Source organism: Rhodamnia argentea, chromosome 6 (genome assembly GCF_020921035.1).
Source record: "Rhodamnia argentea isolate NSW1041297 chromosome 6, ASM2092103v1, whole genome shotgun sequence".
NCBI lineage: Eukaryota > Viridiplantae > Streptophyta > Magnoliopsida > Myrtales > Myrtaceae > Rhodamnia > Rhodamnia argentea.
In genome coordinates this window covers 27,616,137-27,634,749 of record NC_063155.1, presented here as the reverse complement: position 1 = coordinate 27,634,749, position 18,613 = coordinate 27,616,137, and the positions used below count along the sequence as shown (strand labels likewise).

Sequence of the window (18,613 nt, the reverse complement as noted above, 5' to 3'; positions counted from 1 at the left end):
GTCATCCCCACGTCAAATTAATTCCATTACCTCCCTTATCATAGTAAGTGAGGGGGGGACAAAAAAGGAAAGAAGGAAATCCCGCAAATGAAGTGGTCCCCACCTGGGGAAAGCGCGCCAACTGGAGCCAATCAGTGGACAAGCTGTCAACTGTCGAAAGCTGTTTGACCGCCAACCGTTTTCTTCATTCCCCGTTGAATTTAACTGCCAAGCCCCGCCCCCACCCCGAGCCCAAGCCAGAGTCAAAACTTTAATCTCGATTTTGCCCCTAACAAATTAAAATGATTACTAACATTTCAGCAAATTTTACAATGATTTTTTTTGTTAATGCGGAATAATGGAATAAAATATGCAAAAAAGAACAGAAAATCTCGAACCTGAAAGCTATGGCGAAGCCATAAGATCATTACAAAACTCTCTCTCTCTCTCTCTCTCTGTCTCCAGTTTCGACCATCTCGGAAACGCCGCACGACGAGATGGAGTCGCCATCGGCGGCGGCGGCGGCGGCTCGGGCGTCCCCCCTCACTCCGAAGCTGAGGCTCATGTGCAGCTACGGCGGCCACATCGTCCCCCGCCCGCACGACAAGTCCCTCTGCTACGTCGGCGGCGACACCCGCATCGTCGTCGTGGAGGACCGCCAGCTCTTCTCGATCTCCGCCCTCTGCTCCCACCTCGCCAAGACTCTGCTCGACGACCGCCCCTTCGTCCTCAAGTACCAGCTTCCCAGCGAGGACCTCGACGCTCTCGTCACCGTGTCCACCGACGAAGACCTCGAGAACATGATCGAGGAGTCGGTGAGCTCTTCTCTCAAGCATCCCCGCATCAGGCTCTTCCTCTTCCCGGCCCAGCCGGCGCCGCCGGAGTCGTCGCGGTCGATCGGCCGCATTCTCGAGGCTTCCGGAAATTGGGAGGACTGGTTCTTGGACGCTTTGAATGGTGCCAGTACCGTTGGAGCGGACAAGGGGTCTTCGGATTCCGCTTCGGTTAATTGCTTGTTAGGGCTTGAAGACGCGGAAATTATCAATGGTGAGTCCGGATTGGAGAAGACCGCGAAGCAACCGCAGGAGGTGCAATCTGTTCCCGATTCGCCCATGCTAGCGACGTCATCGTCTTTTGGTTCCACTTCCACTGCATCGTCGCATTCTGTGGTCAATTCGCCTTCGATTCGAGTACAGTCAGAGTTGGAGGCCGCACGGGATGAGAAGTTGGGGATTGAGGAGCAATTTGCACTTATGGGTGTTGGAATTGGTGTTGGCCAAAAGCAAGACGATGGTTCTGTAGCAAGTTCAGCGCCTCCTCTAATGACTGCAACTTCCGCTGAGTGCGTGCACCGGGTTTTCTCTGGCGACGAGAGATCGTACCAGGGTGTGCCAGTGAATTCTCAGCAGTTGGGGAGACAGCAGCCTCAGCTGCAGTCGCTTCCGCAGAATGTGCATCTAAAGTCGCAGCAAAGTAGTGGACTAAATTCACATTCGGCTGATTCGCTATCTAGGTACTGAGAAAATCGCTTAATGTATTGCTTCTTAGTTTTTTATTGCTGCATTTGGCTAACATCTCTGTACGCTTGCTAGTGGATTTTGGAGAAAAATAATTATTCAATGACTAGGAATACATGTGGAATAAAAGCTAGGCTGAACTCCAGTGAATTTGAATCGTTTACTGTCTTGGAAATACATTAGAATCTGCATATTGGATAAGTAGAAGCAGTAAAGTTGGATTATTGCATTTCTTTTGAGAATTTGCTGCAGAGTGGAGCCTTGTCTTGTAGGATCATGTTTAATTGGCTGCACTTTCAGTTTGTTTCTTGAATTTCACTTGCTTTATTCTTGCTTGGATTAACTTTGCAGTGAGAGTATTTGGACAAACGCGGCGTTTTACCCAAATCCCGTAAATTATCAAGAGTTACTTGCACAATTGCCTCCTGCAACCAAAAGGACCCCTTCTAATCAGGATGATGAAAAGGTTAATGCATCAGATCTGATCAGTCAGGTTCATTTTAGACAACAAACTCCTGATGCCAATCACTTGTTTCCCTCTCAATCTGATCAACAGCAGCCTGAGCACCATCCACCACTACCACAGCAGCAATTTGTACAAGCTACTTCGCATTTTATTCCCCTTCAACCCACTGGAGGAGCTCAATTAACGGCCTATTACTCTCGATATCCTCCTTCACATCAAAATCACCAATATTATCACCCTCAGCACAATCAGCAGTTTCCAGTGTACTATGTCAGAGCAGCACATGATTTGGCTATGCAACAACCTAATATAAGTGAAGCTTCCGCTTCTGCAGCCGTACCTTCTAGCCAACCACAAATGCCTCCTAACCTTGTAAGAGATTCTCCCGTTGCGACACCTCACCAACAGTTTGCTGGTTACTCTCAAGTTCATCACCAGTCTCGGTCATTTGTGGCTCCCGCCACTTATGGTTCTGAGCACATGGATCCCGCCCATGCGTGGAAATACGGTGGCCAACCCATGGTACCGATGTTGTATTCTCATTATCAACCATCTGTGGCGTCCAACAATTTATTTTTTTCAGAAGGTTCAACTCAGCTCTCTGGTGACAAGATCAGGCAGCAGATGCAAGGGTCAAAGCCATTCTAGTCCACTTGCCTTGGTGGAATGGGTTTGTGGTGTATTCTTGAACGATCTGCTCTACTCTCTGCCCCTTGGTTGTCTTTTTTATGTTTTTGATATTGGTGTTGACGAGATGAATACTTCTGTGTCCTTTATATGTCGTGAAGTCTGATACCATCATGAGTAATGAAGCTGGTCGAAGAGTATATTGTGCAAACTGCAAAAATTTGAGTTGTAATATGTGGGGGTTTACAGTTTATTTGTATAGTCATTGTATATGTAAATATGTGTGCATGTTGTCTATCACAACTTCATAGTCTCTATCTTTAAAAGTAATAATGTTTCGTGTGGATCTCCTTTAAACTGAGATAGCTTAGCATTAAAGTTCATGGCATTATAATCATGTTCCGATAATTTTCATCTCTTATAACACAATGCATATACATCATCCCCATGATCTTTGGTGTTATCATATTTGGCTGGAGATGGATATAATTGTCTATCGACAGCAACTGTGCCCAAGGACTGTGAAGATTGGAACAGGAGCCAAGCCTTAATAAATAACTTCATTTGGTTGCAGACAGTAAGAGAGAGATGCAAAAAAAAAAATTTGTTTTGTTGAGCCGAGGAGAGCATGTCAGCAAGCTGTCCTTTAATGTTTTTTAAGAACTAATAATCGATTCTTAATGCATCTTGCCGATTGTCAATTGGTATTCATTTTTCTGTGTATACTACAGAACAAAGTTAATTTCCATGTGTGTGCGTGTGTTTTTGTCTTCTGGGTAAAAGTGACTGGCTCTATGATCAAATAAGCAGTGATTGATTATCTTCTGCCAGGAAGTAGCATGTTTCTTTTTCACAAACTTGGTATCGTCATTTCTTTCCAGATAAAAGCTTGTGGTTTGTGAGTCCTGCCTTCATGCATCCTTTGTCATACCATGAACATAATATGCTCGTCATAATCTGCATTGTCCATTCCTAGGTGCAATTGCGCTTTTTTGCAGCCAGATAGTTGCGATTGTGCTGAAAGGAAATAATGCAACTGTTTTAAAGCCTCAATTGATTTCGCTAAAATTTTATTGTCTCTTATAGATTGATGACTCAGTTGCGGATACGTTTAATCTGATTTCTCCATTCAAAACGATGCCTTAATATATAAGAGTCTCTTTCATACACGCAACAATTTTTATGCAGACTGTAATTTGAATGCAAAAGTTAGAAATAACAAGCTTCTTCATGGCCAAATCTCTGTTGTTCGATTGTTGGTTGGTTTGCTTGGAGAGACATCTGTCTACACATAGATTTTGGTATGCTAAGTTTTCTACTGTGGTTGGCTCTTGTCATGTAAACGCAGAATAATGTTTAATCAGTGCATGACACCATTTAAGTATGAATATGTACCTCTTCTCTGATTCTCAAGTGACCTTGTGGCCTCTATTGCATCAGACTGATAAATCTCATGTGCTATGCGAGATTACTGTTGGATTTATTAGATTGCCATTGGATTTTTGGGTGGTTTAAAAAATTTCAGATGGTTAATCCAATATCGCTCCAAGCTGTCACCACTGCGTTAGTCTGAGCAATTAACTTTAAATGCTCTTTGTCCATATGGGTGGTTCTTCTGGGCATTTTTTACTCTGTCACATCAATGAGAAGTTATTTTTGTATCTTTGAACGATCAGACCGAAGGTTCATGAGTGCCGATGATACGTTTAGCACAATGCAATATTCTTTGAGGAGCTAAGGTTGATTGGTTCATATCAATGATAGATTCTGGACCTACAGGTCATTGGATCCGTGCCATCTGCTGGATCAATGGCAGATTTAACACATCTAAATTGTAAAAGTTATTTTGCCTCGGAGTTTCTAATTTTCTGTAGCATAAACAACGGACCAAGAGTATGGGACGGGTAGATGACTATGTACAGGATAAAGTCCGGGATATATGGCATGGCCATGAACTTTCGGAGCCAATCTCCTGTACTGGTCTGTTAAAAATTCGAATGAAGTTATGAACTTGACCTGAAATTGGCTTTGTGAATTTGGGTGGAGTTTTGGAGCAGATGATATTCTCCTCCGGCAAAAGAATGACGTGGAAAATACCTTACTTGGATGCGACTCGAACTGATGATATCTTGTCGAGTAATTCGAACCCCTCCATCCTGAAGGGCCAGTTTCCATTTCCTCACTAGCAAATTACATTTCAACCTGAAGAGAACGGAGTGGTTGTCCCCCTAAGAGGTTGCAGTATCCGAACCGGCTTTTACTCAGAATCAATTTTGCCACTCCTTGTTCTTCCTTGGCCTTTTCTTCCTCTCTCCTGTTCATTTGGCATGTAACTGGGGAGTGGCGGGAGACGACAAAGCACCATTCAATGATACGTCGTGGGTCAACTTTTTCTTGCCTTCCCTGTGTTCCTAAACTCCATTTTTATGAGTCTCTGCACCCTTTGAGGCTGAGCCACTCCCAGATGTGGAACTGGACCATATAAATAGGATTCGGTGCCGATGCACTGAAATGTGAGCAGTTCTTGTGGGTTGCGTAGTGATCATGGATCAAAATGCACCCGCTGGTTTTGTTTTCAACCCCTCAGGTTCTCCCTCGATGTATTATCGAGACAGGAAGGGTAACCGCATGATCGATCTGGGTCTTAGCCTGGGAACTCTGCAGTCTGATACACGCGATGATGCATCTGGCAAGTGTATGTTTCACCTCGTTAGTCGTCAATCGCTTCTGTAGTTTTATGATTTTCTTAGCTCATTAGTTTTTCTCGCAGTGTAAACCAAAACTTTTGGTGTCATAGTAACACTTCCGCACCGTTTGGGGTTTTAGCCCACAGGTTAGAAGTTGTCCGGGGACTGTAGTTTTGTTACAATAGAAGATGAAAACAAAGGGAGAAGACAACTAGAAGATTTAAGTACAAATTAAAGCAATGCAATCATCAGAAGCTGCATCATGTATAGTTTAATCTTTAACCGAGGAAATTAATTCTGAGACGGTTGTAGTTGCTACTGCTTTTCCATGTGTTAAGTGGTAGGATATAATCAAAAGCGAACTTGATTACAATGCATTGATTTAGTTCATTTCTGGCATTTTATCTTAATCAAGAGGAAGAAATTTTCTGCCTACTTTACGAAATTCTCGCATTTGCAACAAGTTTATGATCAGACAGAATTGGCATGAATGTCGAACTTGGGAAAATCCTAGCGGATCCACGTTTAAAATCTTCAAGTTGGTGAACAGGGCTTAGAGGTCGGCCTGGATTGAGCCGAGGCATCGTCTTGAACCCATTTTCATGTGCTTATACCAAATAATTTCTGCTTAGCAGCAATGATCACACATACGCTTTTTTTTTTTTTGGTTATCTATAGGGGGAGGCCTTACAGGGTGCGGCGAGCTAATCGACTGGCAGCAACTGAACCACTTGGAGTACTCAAACTCAAACAACCCGGGCTCAAAATTTCTCCAGGACAACTTCTACAATGAGGAGGCAGAGGGTGTTCAGAGCGAAGAGCGATCGATATATGTCAAAGTCACCATGGATGGAGTGGTCATCGGTAGAAAACTGTGCATGCTTGATTACAGCAGTTACTGCAGTTTGGCACTTCAATTGGAAGACATGTTTGGTTGGCCACAATGAAACTTTTTAGCAGCTTCCCAGATTTTTGTTGTTTCAGCACAATCTCAGAGACTAATTGGAGCATATAATCTTTCCGTTTCAGGTGGACAATGCGCATGCGGGTTGAGATTGTCTGAACCCGAGTCCGAGTATTCCTTGCACTATAAGGATAGGGAAGAGAATTGGAGGATTGTGGGTGATGTTCCATGGATGTGAGCCATCTTATCTCGTGTGCTAATACACTCTCCTCAGCTCTTACTCTGTCAAATTCTCCAGTTGTTGGAAATTGCTGGGAATATGTATCAGAACTTTGTAACATCTGTGTCAATCGATTTAACAGGGAGTTCATCGGACGCGTCAAGCGTATGCGGATCATGAGAAAGAGCGAGGCATATCTCCCAATGATCCCGGAAAGGCATCAGGTGACGAACGAGCAGCTTGATTGTGGTTTCGAGAGCAAAGACTCGACCGAGCTGTGAAATGAAGTCCATGTTCCTTAAAGTTAAAGCCAAAGGTGTATCAAGTAGACCTTTCGAAATTACTGTGATTGCTCAGTAGTTGTTTTGCCCATGGATCTCCTCTCTCCTGAGTCGAGTACAGGAGACAAACTCATTAGACGTGATTCGATAGGCGTGCCTAAACGGGCCGGGCCTAATAATTTGGCAAAGGGTCCTATCCAAACTTGCCCATGATTGAAAACGATGTTGAATTTTTCTGTACCATTTCGAGGGCTCGAGAAGGAAATTACTTGTTCAGACTTGCTCGTTTCGCTCTTCCGAGCCAACCGAACTTATGCCCATGATCAACGCTACCTCTCATCTTTCCATTTACAAGCGAAGTTAAAGAATAACAATTTCTCCATTATGCCTCGACTGATATATTTTTCCAAACTCGCCTGTTTCCCAGGTCAAAAAAAAAAAAAAAAAATCTCCTGTTTCCAAATTTAGCTAACACATTCCCTTTTTCTCCTCAAGCATTGGCCTTCAAAAGTCTTTTTTTTTTTTTTTTGGTCGAAGGCCTTCAAAAGCTTAAGGGTTAATACCGCGAAAAACCTCAAATTGGTACACCTATGACAAATTTACCATAAATTATTTTTTTGACAACAAAAAATCTTAAAATGGTACATCTTTGATGAATTTATCCAAAACTGGTACACACCAGTAACAAATTTACCCTCCGTTAGTTTTCTTTAAATTTTATCGTCAAATTGTTGAGTTGGATAACCGTGACAATTGCCGGATGTACATGTTTGGGGCGTTTACCCTCTATTGTATCAATTTGAGATTTTCATGGTATTAGTCCAATTTAAAAGGGAACTAACGGGTAAATTTGCCGCATGTGTATCGAGTTTTGAATTTTTGATGGTCGAACAATTAGTTTGAGATAAATTTATGACAAGATTATTAGTTTAGAGTTTTTTGTGATAAAAAAAATAGTTTGTGGTAAATTTGTCATAGGTGTACCGGTTTAGAGTTTTTCATGGTATTAACCCAAAGTTTTAATCATCTCTTTTTCACCAAAAAATCAGAGTCATTACAAGTGTTTTTTTTTTTAAATCAAAGTATTATTTCATTCATTCCCACATAAATACATAAAAGAAACGGTGCACCGCAAACAAAACAAATCCCAGAAAACTACAAAACAAAATAATTTCAGGTAACGAGATGAATTATCAAAATAAGGTTGGGGATCACATGCTCAAAAAATAGATCTACGACTTCTTCAAATCAAAATGGGCGGCCGATCATTGAATCGGTCTTTAATAATGGACACACACCAAAATCTCCAAGAGTTAGGCTACAATAGTTATCCCTTGCTCTTTCTCTTCTAACTGGGGTCGTTGGGAAATTATTCGAAAAAATTCTAAACCTATTGTAGTTTTGTCAATTCAGTTTTAAACCTTGTAATTTTGCTAATTGAGTCATATATCTTTTCACGTTTTGCCAATTGAGTCTATCCGGCTAATTTTGGCGTAAAATCTCCGATATGAATGCTCGCCATCCTATATGGCATTATCAGCGCTGAGGTGGATAATTTTTAATTATATTTTAATATTATTATTTTTGTTTTCAAATTTTTTATTTACTTAAATTATTTTTTCTCCTTTGTTTTCTTTGCTTCTATTTTCTTTTTCTTTTTTTTTTCTTTCTTGCTTCCCTCGCTTCTAGCAAAATTATCCACGCCAATGCTCATTGTACTATGTAGAACAGTAGACGTCTATGTAAGTGATTTCTGATCAAAATTAATTGGATAGACTAAATTGGCAAAACATAATATGGTTTAGGACTTAATTGGTAGAATTAAATAGTTTATGACTGAATTGAAAAAACTAAAATATATTTAAAATTTTTTAGACAATTTTCCCCTGAGATTGATGTATATGCACCTTTTATTCAGCTTCTTAGCAATTACATTAGTTCCCTCGATGAGTGGATTCCATGGTAGTGTCGCTCATCTGTATATACCATGACGGTTTTACAGAGAATGGACGAAGGAGACGATGTTTACGTCAGTCGTGTACTCTAGACAACGTTATGTCTATGGACCGATTTGCTCTATCGGCTGGAAAGCTCCACTCATGCGGATTCTTGGGAATTTTTAGGAACAATTTCAACTAAAATACATGTGATACAATTTTTCACACTTAACAAGATCATCCACCCTCGTTTAAGCATGATTGAAGTCCTATAACTTGTTACAAAAATAGGATTGAATTCTAAAACTTTCAATATGTGAAATCGAGTCCTAGAACTTGTTCAATTTGTGCAATCAAGTATTTCGATTAGTTCCGTCTAAATTGGGAAAAATTCAAATAAGGGCCTAAAGGCTCTCATTTTCTCAGATAAGGGCATGAAGTGCACTCATTATTTCAAAGAAGGGATTGACCGAAGAGCATTTTCGTCATTTACCTTTTCGAATTTTTTTCCATTTGTTCCTTTTCTTATTCTTTTTTTCTTTTTATCCTCTCCCCTCCCCTTCCCTGACCATGGCCAGGCCATGGGCGGAGGTTGTCGGCGTCGGGCGAGGGTCGCCTACCTAGCCCAGGCGGGGCGACCCTCGGCCCGACGCCGACCTAGGCAGGCGAGTGTCGGGATTCGGAGAATGAAGATGGGAAACAAAATGCTTTATTTGGCCAGAAGCTTAACGTTGTTCCAGGTGTAGCCGTGAGGTCGGCGAGGTTGGGACTGGTTGTGGTCGCCAAATAAGCACAGGGAAACGTCGGGTGGAGGCGCATCCAGGAATCTACATGAGGTTGTTGAAACAGAGGTGCAAGCAGCGACATAATTGATTGGTGACTGCTCAGAGGAACCTGCAAGGAAAGATTCAATGACAACCCTCGCCTTCGCCTGGGCTAGGCAGGCTACCCTCGCCCGGCGCCGGCGACCTCCTCCAGTGGCCCAGCGATGGCCGAAGGAGGGGAAGGAAAAAAAAGAAAAGTAAAAGAAAAACAGAAAAAGTAAAAAAAAAATAAATAAATAAAATAAAAGATTTTAAAAAATAAATGGTTTTTCTTTGAAATAATGAGGACACTTCTAGTTTAGGCCCTTTTTTTAAAGAAGTTTCACTTTAGGTTCTTATTTAAGAAAATGAGGTCACTTTAGATCTTTAATTGAATTTTTTCCATCTAATTTCAGTGATGGGAAATACCGACTTATCTTTCCTTCCATCATTGCCATTTTGTTGAATACGGGTGCAACAATGATAAAAACGACACGGTTTTCCTACTATAAGCAATCAAAACCTGATTAAAGAGAGAAAAAAAAAAGACCAGAAAACATAAAAGAAAATTCACTAGAAGGGGTTAGACCGTTAAGGCTTGAAGACCCTCGCTGAGAGTTGGGGACGCCCCTCGCCTATGCACGATGGTGGCGCCACCACTGCACAGGGACCGGCCATGAAAGGATCTTAGTGGCGCCATCACCATGCGACGGGCGAGGGGCTATTAACCCACACCTAAATTTGGGCGCGGGCTCGCAACTCTTGCTAGTTGCTAGCGAAGTTGGGGGTGGCACTTTCACCCCACCAACTCATTCCAATAATCTCGATCTTTCTTTCTTTTTTCAATCTTTCACTAATGTGGCATTTAGGCGCTGCACGTATTAAAAAAAACTAAATAATGCAACGTCAGTATGTTTTGCTAGCTAAATTAGACAAAGCTAACAAAATGAATTGATTGCACCGATTCAATAAGTTTTTGGACTCATTGTACTTTTTCAAAACTTTACGACTCAGTTGCACTTTCACATTTAGTTTCAAGTTTTCTATTACGCTGATCTCTAATACATATCCTCATCATAAAAAAATCGGGAAGAAGACACATCTTTGATCCTGCACTACCTTCATCTTGGTTGTTGGACTAGTACATGTATCGTGTGAGATAAAAAAAGCTCGGCCCGTTGTGAGCTCATCAAGGACGAGTAAGCCATGATCATAGTCGACAATATTGTCGTTGGTGTCGGCCCTTAGTCTTGTCGCTGTTGAATCTTTTTTTAGGGCCAGCAATCGTCGTTATCGATCGATGATGGGCGAGGCGAATGTTTGCAGTTCGCGGTGGCCGAAAGTTTCCCGGCGACATCGCACGGATTCCCATGCATCTCTGCCTGCATGAAGCTTTTAAATTCTACCAATCTTGGCCTTGTCAAAGGTAATTGGAATTTTGTCCAAAAAAAATAAATATGTATTTGAAATATATGCTTTCTTTTCTATCCGATATGACATTATACGTTTCAAGAGTCGTGCCATATGTATCTATGTGACATGAGTATAGAAAACTTACGCCAATTCTGACACGTGAGAGCCCTGCTATTTGAACGAGAAATATATCGATATCTTAATCAACTGCGCCAAACCTTAACATACTATTGACGGGCCGATCGACAAAGAGCTACTTGCTTGTAAATATGTCACCGTTAACTTTGGTATGAGCAGATCGATTGTATATATTTCTTGATACGGGGAGAAGAATTGTATCGGTGTCAAAAGTTGTGTACATCGCTCATTTTGGTGCCAAAAGTCTCTGTCGGATCACTGAAGTGCCAAATCGAAGACAAAACTATCACTTTAGTGCCTTCGACGAGAAATTTCTGCCAAAATTAATACGTGGCATTTTGAATTAAATTTTTAATATTAAGTGGTATTATTTTAAAAAAATAAAGTCCATGTGGACTTCTAAACTTAAAAAAAATTTAAATATTAGATTTAAAAAATGCAAAATTAAAAAAATAAAACATTAAAATTCAAATTTTATTTAAAATAAATTGAAAAAATGGCTTAAAATTAAAAAAAAGATAAAAATAAAAAACCTGGTTAAACTAAAAAAAATTTAAAATATTAAATTATATTCAAAAAATGAAAGATTAACAAAAAAATTTAAAATACAAATTTTATTTAAAATAAACTGAAAAATTAGCTTAAAATTTAACAAAAAGATAAAAATAAAAAAAAACCTAGCCAAACTTAAAAGATTAAAAATATAATAATAGTACCCAAATTAACAAAATATTTTTAAAATAAATTGAAAAATTAGCTTAAAATTACACCCAAAAATATTTTTAAAAAAAACAACTCCCTAAAATAAAAATAACAAAAAAAATTAAAATACATATTTTACTTAAAATAAATTAAAAAATTAGCTTAATAATTTAACTAAAAAACTAAATTTTTTTAAAAAAGATGCAAAACCAAGTGGTAAGACTTGCAAAGCCCTTACTACCTTGTTATGTATCGCAGTTTTTTTAAAAAAAAAATTTAAATTTTTTTTAAATTATTAAGGTTATTTTTCAATTTTATTTTTAATATTTTTTTATTTTTGGAATTTTTTTAAAATTTTTTAGAGTAATTAATTTATTTTTTTAAAATATTTTTATACTTTTTTTTTTAATAATTTTTAAGTTTATTTTTCAATTTATTTTATGTAAAAAAATTATATGTTTCCTTACCCCAAAAAAAAATTATATGTTATTTTTTTTATTTTTTTTCAATTGTTATCATTTTTTTGAGTTTTTAGCTTCTTTTTGTTTTAGCTTTTTATTTTTTAAGCTAATTAAATTTGTATATGTATTTTTTAATTTGTTTTTTCAATTTTTACCCTTTTCTGTTAAAATTTTTACTCTTATGTTTCAATTTATTTTAAATAAAAAATTTATTTCTTTAGTTTTAATTCTTTTTTTCAATTTTTAGCTTTTTTTAAACTAATTAAGTTTGTATTTTTTATTTTTTAATATAGTTTTTTTTTCAATTTTTAGCCTTTTTTTTATTGCTTGTTGGACCTCTAGGGAGCTATGTCAACTTCAAATATTAATAAAAAAAAATGCCATGTTGGATTTCCGATAACACACATCGGAGTTGGCTCTCAAATGATCTTTTTAAAAAATTGGCATTCAAATGACTCAAATGAAACTTTTGACACTAAAGTGAGAGATGTACATAACTTTTGGCACTTATACTCTTCTTCTCCCTTTCATAGGATGCTCAAAGCTTGCCAACCATACTAGTTTTGGCATTCCTTGTTATCCACACCATCGACAGGCTACAATATCATCCATTGCTCTTCCTCTTTTTGATTAGTGTTGGAAAGTCCAATCTCAAAAGTTTAAACCATGTGAAGAACATATAGGCTGCGTTTGATCGTCCGTATAAAACATGAGATAGGATATGTTTTATCCTATCTCGTGTTTGGTAGGTGTCCCGGATAGTATAATGTTGGATATAGAGGGGATATAACCCGGATAAAAAAATCCGAGAGGAGGGGGTAGGATAAGGTTGGATTGGATTTCTTTTATCCGTCATATAAAAGTTAACTTTTAGAATGATGACAACTTTCTTATCTCATTTGTTTCTATTTTCATTTTTTTTTTTGCAAAGAGGTTTGAAAATCTAATAAAATGTGTATATTTTCAATTTTTTTTTTGTGTATGAGAACGTTATTTTTATAGTAATAAGATCGGAATATTTCATGAGTATCACGTAGGGGCATATATGTCCTTTATATTAATATACGGTTTCTATCAAATGCGGGATATGATAGGATATGAGAATATCCGACTTTAAATCCGTAGTTCACCAAGCGATGGATAGAATATGGCCAAATCCCTAGATTTCTTATCCTATCATATCCAATCCTATCCCGATTAGAAATCCCGACGACCAAACGCAACCATACTGTTTCAACCACATGGTGGTGGATAAACACGTAAAAGAAGCAAAACCTGGCTTTGATATCCCGTAAGATAATCTAACCCAAAAGCTTCAATTGATAGGTGAAGTGAAACCAACTTATACACACACACCGCCTTACCAATCGATATGAGATATTTCAATAATTAGGATTATATACTAGACACAAGTTATGAAGGCGATAGTAATTTCCCCAAGCTGGGTTAATACTTCAATTACTGCATACGCGGCTTTTGGTCAGCTTCTTTAATATTAATTCCCTCGATAAGTGGACTCGATAACAGTGTCCCTCATTTGTATATATCATGAGGGTTTCATAGGGAATGGATGAAGAGAACAATGTTTAGGTTAGTCGTGTACACTAGACAATCTTGCTCCGAACAGGACATTATCGTTCGTAATAATGACTACAGATAATGTATGCATGACGACGTTTGTTTGCTGCATTAGGCAATATGTGTCCGAGTACGATGATGGCCGAAGTTGGTTGTTCTAGCATTTACTCGTCTACAACAGTTAAACTTATAATATTTGGGGATACGTCCAATCGAGGCACTGAAAATTGTCACGAAGATACAATCAAATCCAAATTTGTCCAGTTTGTTGCAATTGAGTATCTTTGTTGCGGCGGACTGGGTAACTGAAGCCCGAAGAACAAATACCCTTTAACCGAATTGGGTAACTCATCCCCTCAAGCCCTATGAGAATTACTATGTTGTTAAAACCCCACTTTGTGGGCTCCTATATTTAAGCCCTTTTGAGAAATTAATAAAACTTCTCTTTGACAAATGTTAGCTCTATCTAAACTAAGTGAGGGAAAAATATTAGCATAACTTTTGTTCTTATTACTTCCTCTTTCCTAAGTTGTCATTATGTAAATGAAGAGCACGTATAATGATTAATGACCACAACTATGCCGTTTTCCTCCTAATCGAAATTAAAATTTGATTAAAAAGAAAAAAGGCCAAAAAGCCAAAAAATTTAAAAATAGAAACTCTCCTAGAGGTGGCTGAAGGGTAGACCCTCGCCGAGATGTAGGCAAGTGCTTTCGACTCTTGTAAGGGGTTGATAAGTGCTCGCAGCCCCTTACCTGCCGGGCAGTGGTGGCGCCATGGAACATTTCGTGGCTGGCCCTTGCATTGTGGTGGCGTCACCACCGCGTGATAGGCGACGGGTTGTGAAGTAGTAGGCGTAGAGTGATAGCTGAGGCGAGATGACTCAGACGAAGTTCAGTTATTGGTAGGCTTTCACGACAACAAAACGGTGGGAATGGACCAAACCACTTCTTAAGTAATTCATAAATTGGACTCGGAGTCCGTCCGTTTGAAGAAAAACTGTTTGCGAGAAATTGTCTCCCGACTAGCCCATGTTTTGACGATGGAAAATTAATCAATTTATGAAAAACGTTTTTCATGAACTTTAAACAATAAGTTCATATTTGAGGAAAACGACTTCCCTTTCTGATAAGAAGGAAATTACTTTCTCTAAACCACCTAATAAATAGAAACTAACTGTTTTCCTTGAAAATGATTTCCGTAGAAAATCTTTTCCTTTATCAGGAAATTTTTAGTGAAATAAACGTATCCTTATTCTCAAATAGTTGCTTCCTTACGTGATCACTGTTGGGGTGAGTTTTTTCAATGAACATTTTGTGATAAATGAAGATGGTTAGTTTTCATTTGTTTGATGGTTTAGGGAAAAAGGTTTTCTTATGGGAGAAGCTGTTTTCTCAAAATCTAAGCTTGTTGTTTACAGTCTATGAAAAACATTTTTCGTAGATCGATTAGTTTTCCATCATCGGAATACCGGGACTTCGGATAATAATTCTCGAAAATAATTTTCTTTTAAACAAACGGGCCCTTAGTATTTCTTTTGAGGGCTAGACATATTTGAGAAGAGCCTGATTCTTACACGAGAATTCACGACTCAAGATCAAAGCAGATAAAGTCATTAGACAGTAGACTCCACAAGGATTACAGATTAAACGGTGGTCTCATACATAGATTAAAGGCTTCTAACTTTTGGCTAACGATTTGACCAGCAAAATCACAGTGGGCAGTGCCGATAGTAACAAATCAAAAGAAAACCAAAGAAACAGAAAAGGAAAAAGAGTTACTCCAATGACGTGTTGGCTAATATATTGAAGAACTATGCTTCATTTCTTGCGGCCTCGTGAGTAAAATCCTTAGGGGAAATATGCCCTTAAGATTGTTCGATCACATGGATTAGTTGAAGCGTGCGAAAGTTGGCCCGACACCACTTGACCCGCAAAAATAATAAGGAAAAGAAAGAAAGGAAAAAAGAGAGATGACGATAAAGAATCGAAGAAGCATTTGGAAGCCGATATGATTATATCTCTCTCTATAATTGAGATAATATACATTGTCTCGTTTATATTATGTCAGAGTCAAATCAGTCCGCGTACGTGGAAACGTACGCCAATGTATACTCTACTCCTTGGAACGACGTTGCCGGAATAAATGTTGGACGCCAACTGGTTATGCGAAGAGATCTATCTTTAGGTTTCGAAAAAAGGCCAGATTTGTCTCCTTTCTCCATCTTCCCCACCAGACTGTCCCTGTTGAATTGAATTCTCTTTTCCGGCCAGCAGTTGTCGCTATTGATTGATGCTCGCAATTGCAATTTCATGGTTTGCGATGGGTGAAAGTTTTGCCAACCACGTTCCACGGATTCGCATGCATCTCGACCCGAATGAAGCTTTCAAATTCTACAAATCTTCGCCTTGTCGGTATGCTGATATGAGTTCTTATCCATCCAATGAGTTTCAGATATTTCCAAAGTCATAGGTCGGCATATACAGCCGCGCCGATCTCGACGCTGAAGCCCCAGTTCATTGAACGAGAAATATCCCGACCGACCGACCCTCATATGGCATCATTATTTGGTCAGCCCATTAATAACTACTCGTTTGAAAAGAATGCATTATCCTCGTACTCCAAATATGCCTACGAATATACGACAAGTTGGTCATATTCGAACACACCTGTTTGGTCCCTTCCGAACCAGCAACTCGCCATGAAGGGGACGACGCAGTGGGGCAGTCGACACGAGTTGCCGATGCATGGCTACGTGTGTTGCCCCGTCATCAACAAGTACACCCCAGATCCATCCAAACACAACCAATCCCACCATCGAAGGTTTCGTGGGACGCGTAGTGAACGGTGCCAAAACTGATGCGGCTCTGACTAAAGAGCTTCGACCTTGGAAAACAAAGAAAGAAATCACAAGTTATTCAAAAAAACTATTTTAGCTATGGATTCTATACGGGACTAAGTCGTGGCTAGACCTGTTAAAATAAGTCAAAAATTCATATTTTAATTCATATATGATGAATTAAGTTATTAAATGGGTTAGTTATATTTCAATCAATTGATTTAAACATAGTATAACCGTTAAATATGTTACAAATGGATTGTAAATGAGTTTACAATTTACTTAAACTCAACTCATAATCTCTATGACTCTCTTTTCCTTCTCTCTCGCCCTCACTCGATTTCCCGCTCGCTCACTCCGTAGTCTCACCTCACTTTATGTATGAATTCTCCAAGATTTGATTAAATATATAAGTGATTTAGTGATATGGGCGGATTGGATATGTGTCGGGACTGGCATGTGTCACTAGATTTGCATTGCAATAAATAGGTCATAAAACTAGTTAAATGAGTCTATTTGAGTCCGATCATGTATAACTTGATTCATCTGTTTGAAGAGTCTAGTCGTAGCATATGGGCTGTGTAAGCATTTGTATTTGAGTTAGAATGTTATAGTTTTGATATATAGTCTTATTATATATGTCGAAATTTTTGTAGCTAGCATTATTACCTAGAGGGGCAAATAGGTAATATTGTTGGCTATAACACTCTAAAAAGTGGCCGTTTACTTCAGGGTCCAAAGGAGATGTAGTTACTTTGACCTTTTTTTTCTTTGTCGAGTTGGCTTGGTCTTCAAACTTGTTTATGCTAAATCAAAACATACAAGTTCGGATCTTAGCTCAGAGTCTCATCGAGAGAATATGATCCGAGATTACATCAGAGTATGTTTGTGCACAGATCAACTATCAAGAAAAGTATGAGGAGGGTTTAAGGAATACATAATTTGCACATAAAGTTTATAGTAGTTCGACTTACAGCAAGCCTACGTCCATTTCTTCATGCTAATAGCCAATCGGCTGGATTCCACTAATGAATAACTCATATGTTACAATTTGATGATGATCCTTGAGTCAATAGACTGCTCTGTCTAACACTCAGTTACTCCAAATGAAAACCTCTAAGATTCACAATGTTTGGATCAATAACGAATATAGAACGTTAAAACTTTCTTGAACTTTGGAATTTCAGATTTTGTGTTCTTATACTCTCTTCAACCTTGAAGTCTCGTTTTATACTCCTCCAGCTTCAAACTATCCATTGCAAGGCCTTGAGAGGATAACTCTCCAATACAATGATTTCGTAACCGTTGAGAAACAAGATTAGAATCCCCGTTGATCCGATCGCCCATATAATCAAGATTTGAGTTTTCAAAGACGGAATTCTTCTTTTGGTAATAACTCGATTTACTATCTCTTGTGATAATTTAATATCTCTAAAATAACGTCTTAGATTTCATATCAAAATAATCTGAATGTCGCATCTGAAATACTTCCTTAGAGTCCGAGCTCTTCCTGCGTCACGCGGTCCGAGTTTGAATTACAAGATCAAATCCTGTAAAATCATTCCTCGGCTTTTGAATGTAATTAGGACAATCCGTAACATAGTATTTCATTGCATTAACTCAGATATTAGAGAATATTGATTGCTTTGTCGGCTTCAAAATCAATTAAGGAGTTTTGTCCAACGCAAGTCACAACTTCTCCCACTTAAAATAATTAATCTTGAGAGCCATGGCCACTGTTCTATATATAGTCTTATAGATATGGGTTAATACCATGAAAAACCCTAAACCGGTACACCTGTGACAAATTTACCCCAAACTATTTTTTTGACCACGAAAAACCCCAAACTGGTACATATGTGACAAATTTACCTCAAACTATTTTTTTTACCATCAAAAACCATAAACCGGTATATTTGTGACAAATTTACCCTAAACTAATTATTTTGACCACGAAATACCCTAAACCGGTACACATGTGACAAATTCACCCCCATTAAATCGTCACTTTGTTTTGGCTTTTGGTCCGCTACGGTATGGGAGGACACAACCCTTGGTGCT

General features: G+C 38.6%; 2 protein-coding genes across 2 annotated transcripts; both read left to right on the top strand.

The window, feature by feature from the left end:
- The first annotated feature begins 395 nt into the window (after positions 1-395).
- LOC115756950 lies at positions 396-2,917 on the top strand. The gene is made up of 2 exons (XM_030696952.2): positions 396-1,492; positions 1,848-2,917. The coding sequence occupies exons 1-2, from the start codon at positions 477-479 to the stop codon at positions 2,608-2,610; spliced, it is 1,779 nt and encodes a 592-aa protein (XP_030552812.1). The 5' UTR covers positions 396-476; the 3' UTR covers positions 2,611-2,917.
- Positions 2,918-3,047: 130 nt separating this feature from the next.
- Positions 3,048-6,741, top strand: LOC115756960 (auxin-responsive protein IAA32-like). Its single transcript, XM_030696972.2, has 4 exons — positions 3,048-5,284; positions 5,955-6,209; positions 6,306-6,414; positions 6,543-6,741. The coding sequence occupies exons 1-4, from the start codon at positions 5,134-5,136 to the stop codon at positions 6,679-6,681; spliced, it is 654 nt and encodes a 217-aa protein (XP_030552832.1). The 5' UTR covers positions 3,048-5,133; the 3' UTR covers positions 6,682-6,741.
- Positions 6,742-18,613: the final 11,872 nt, after the last annotated feature.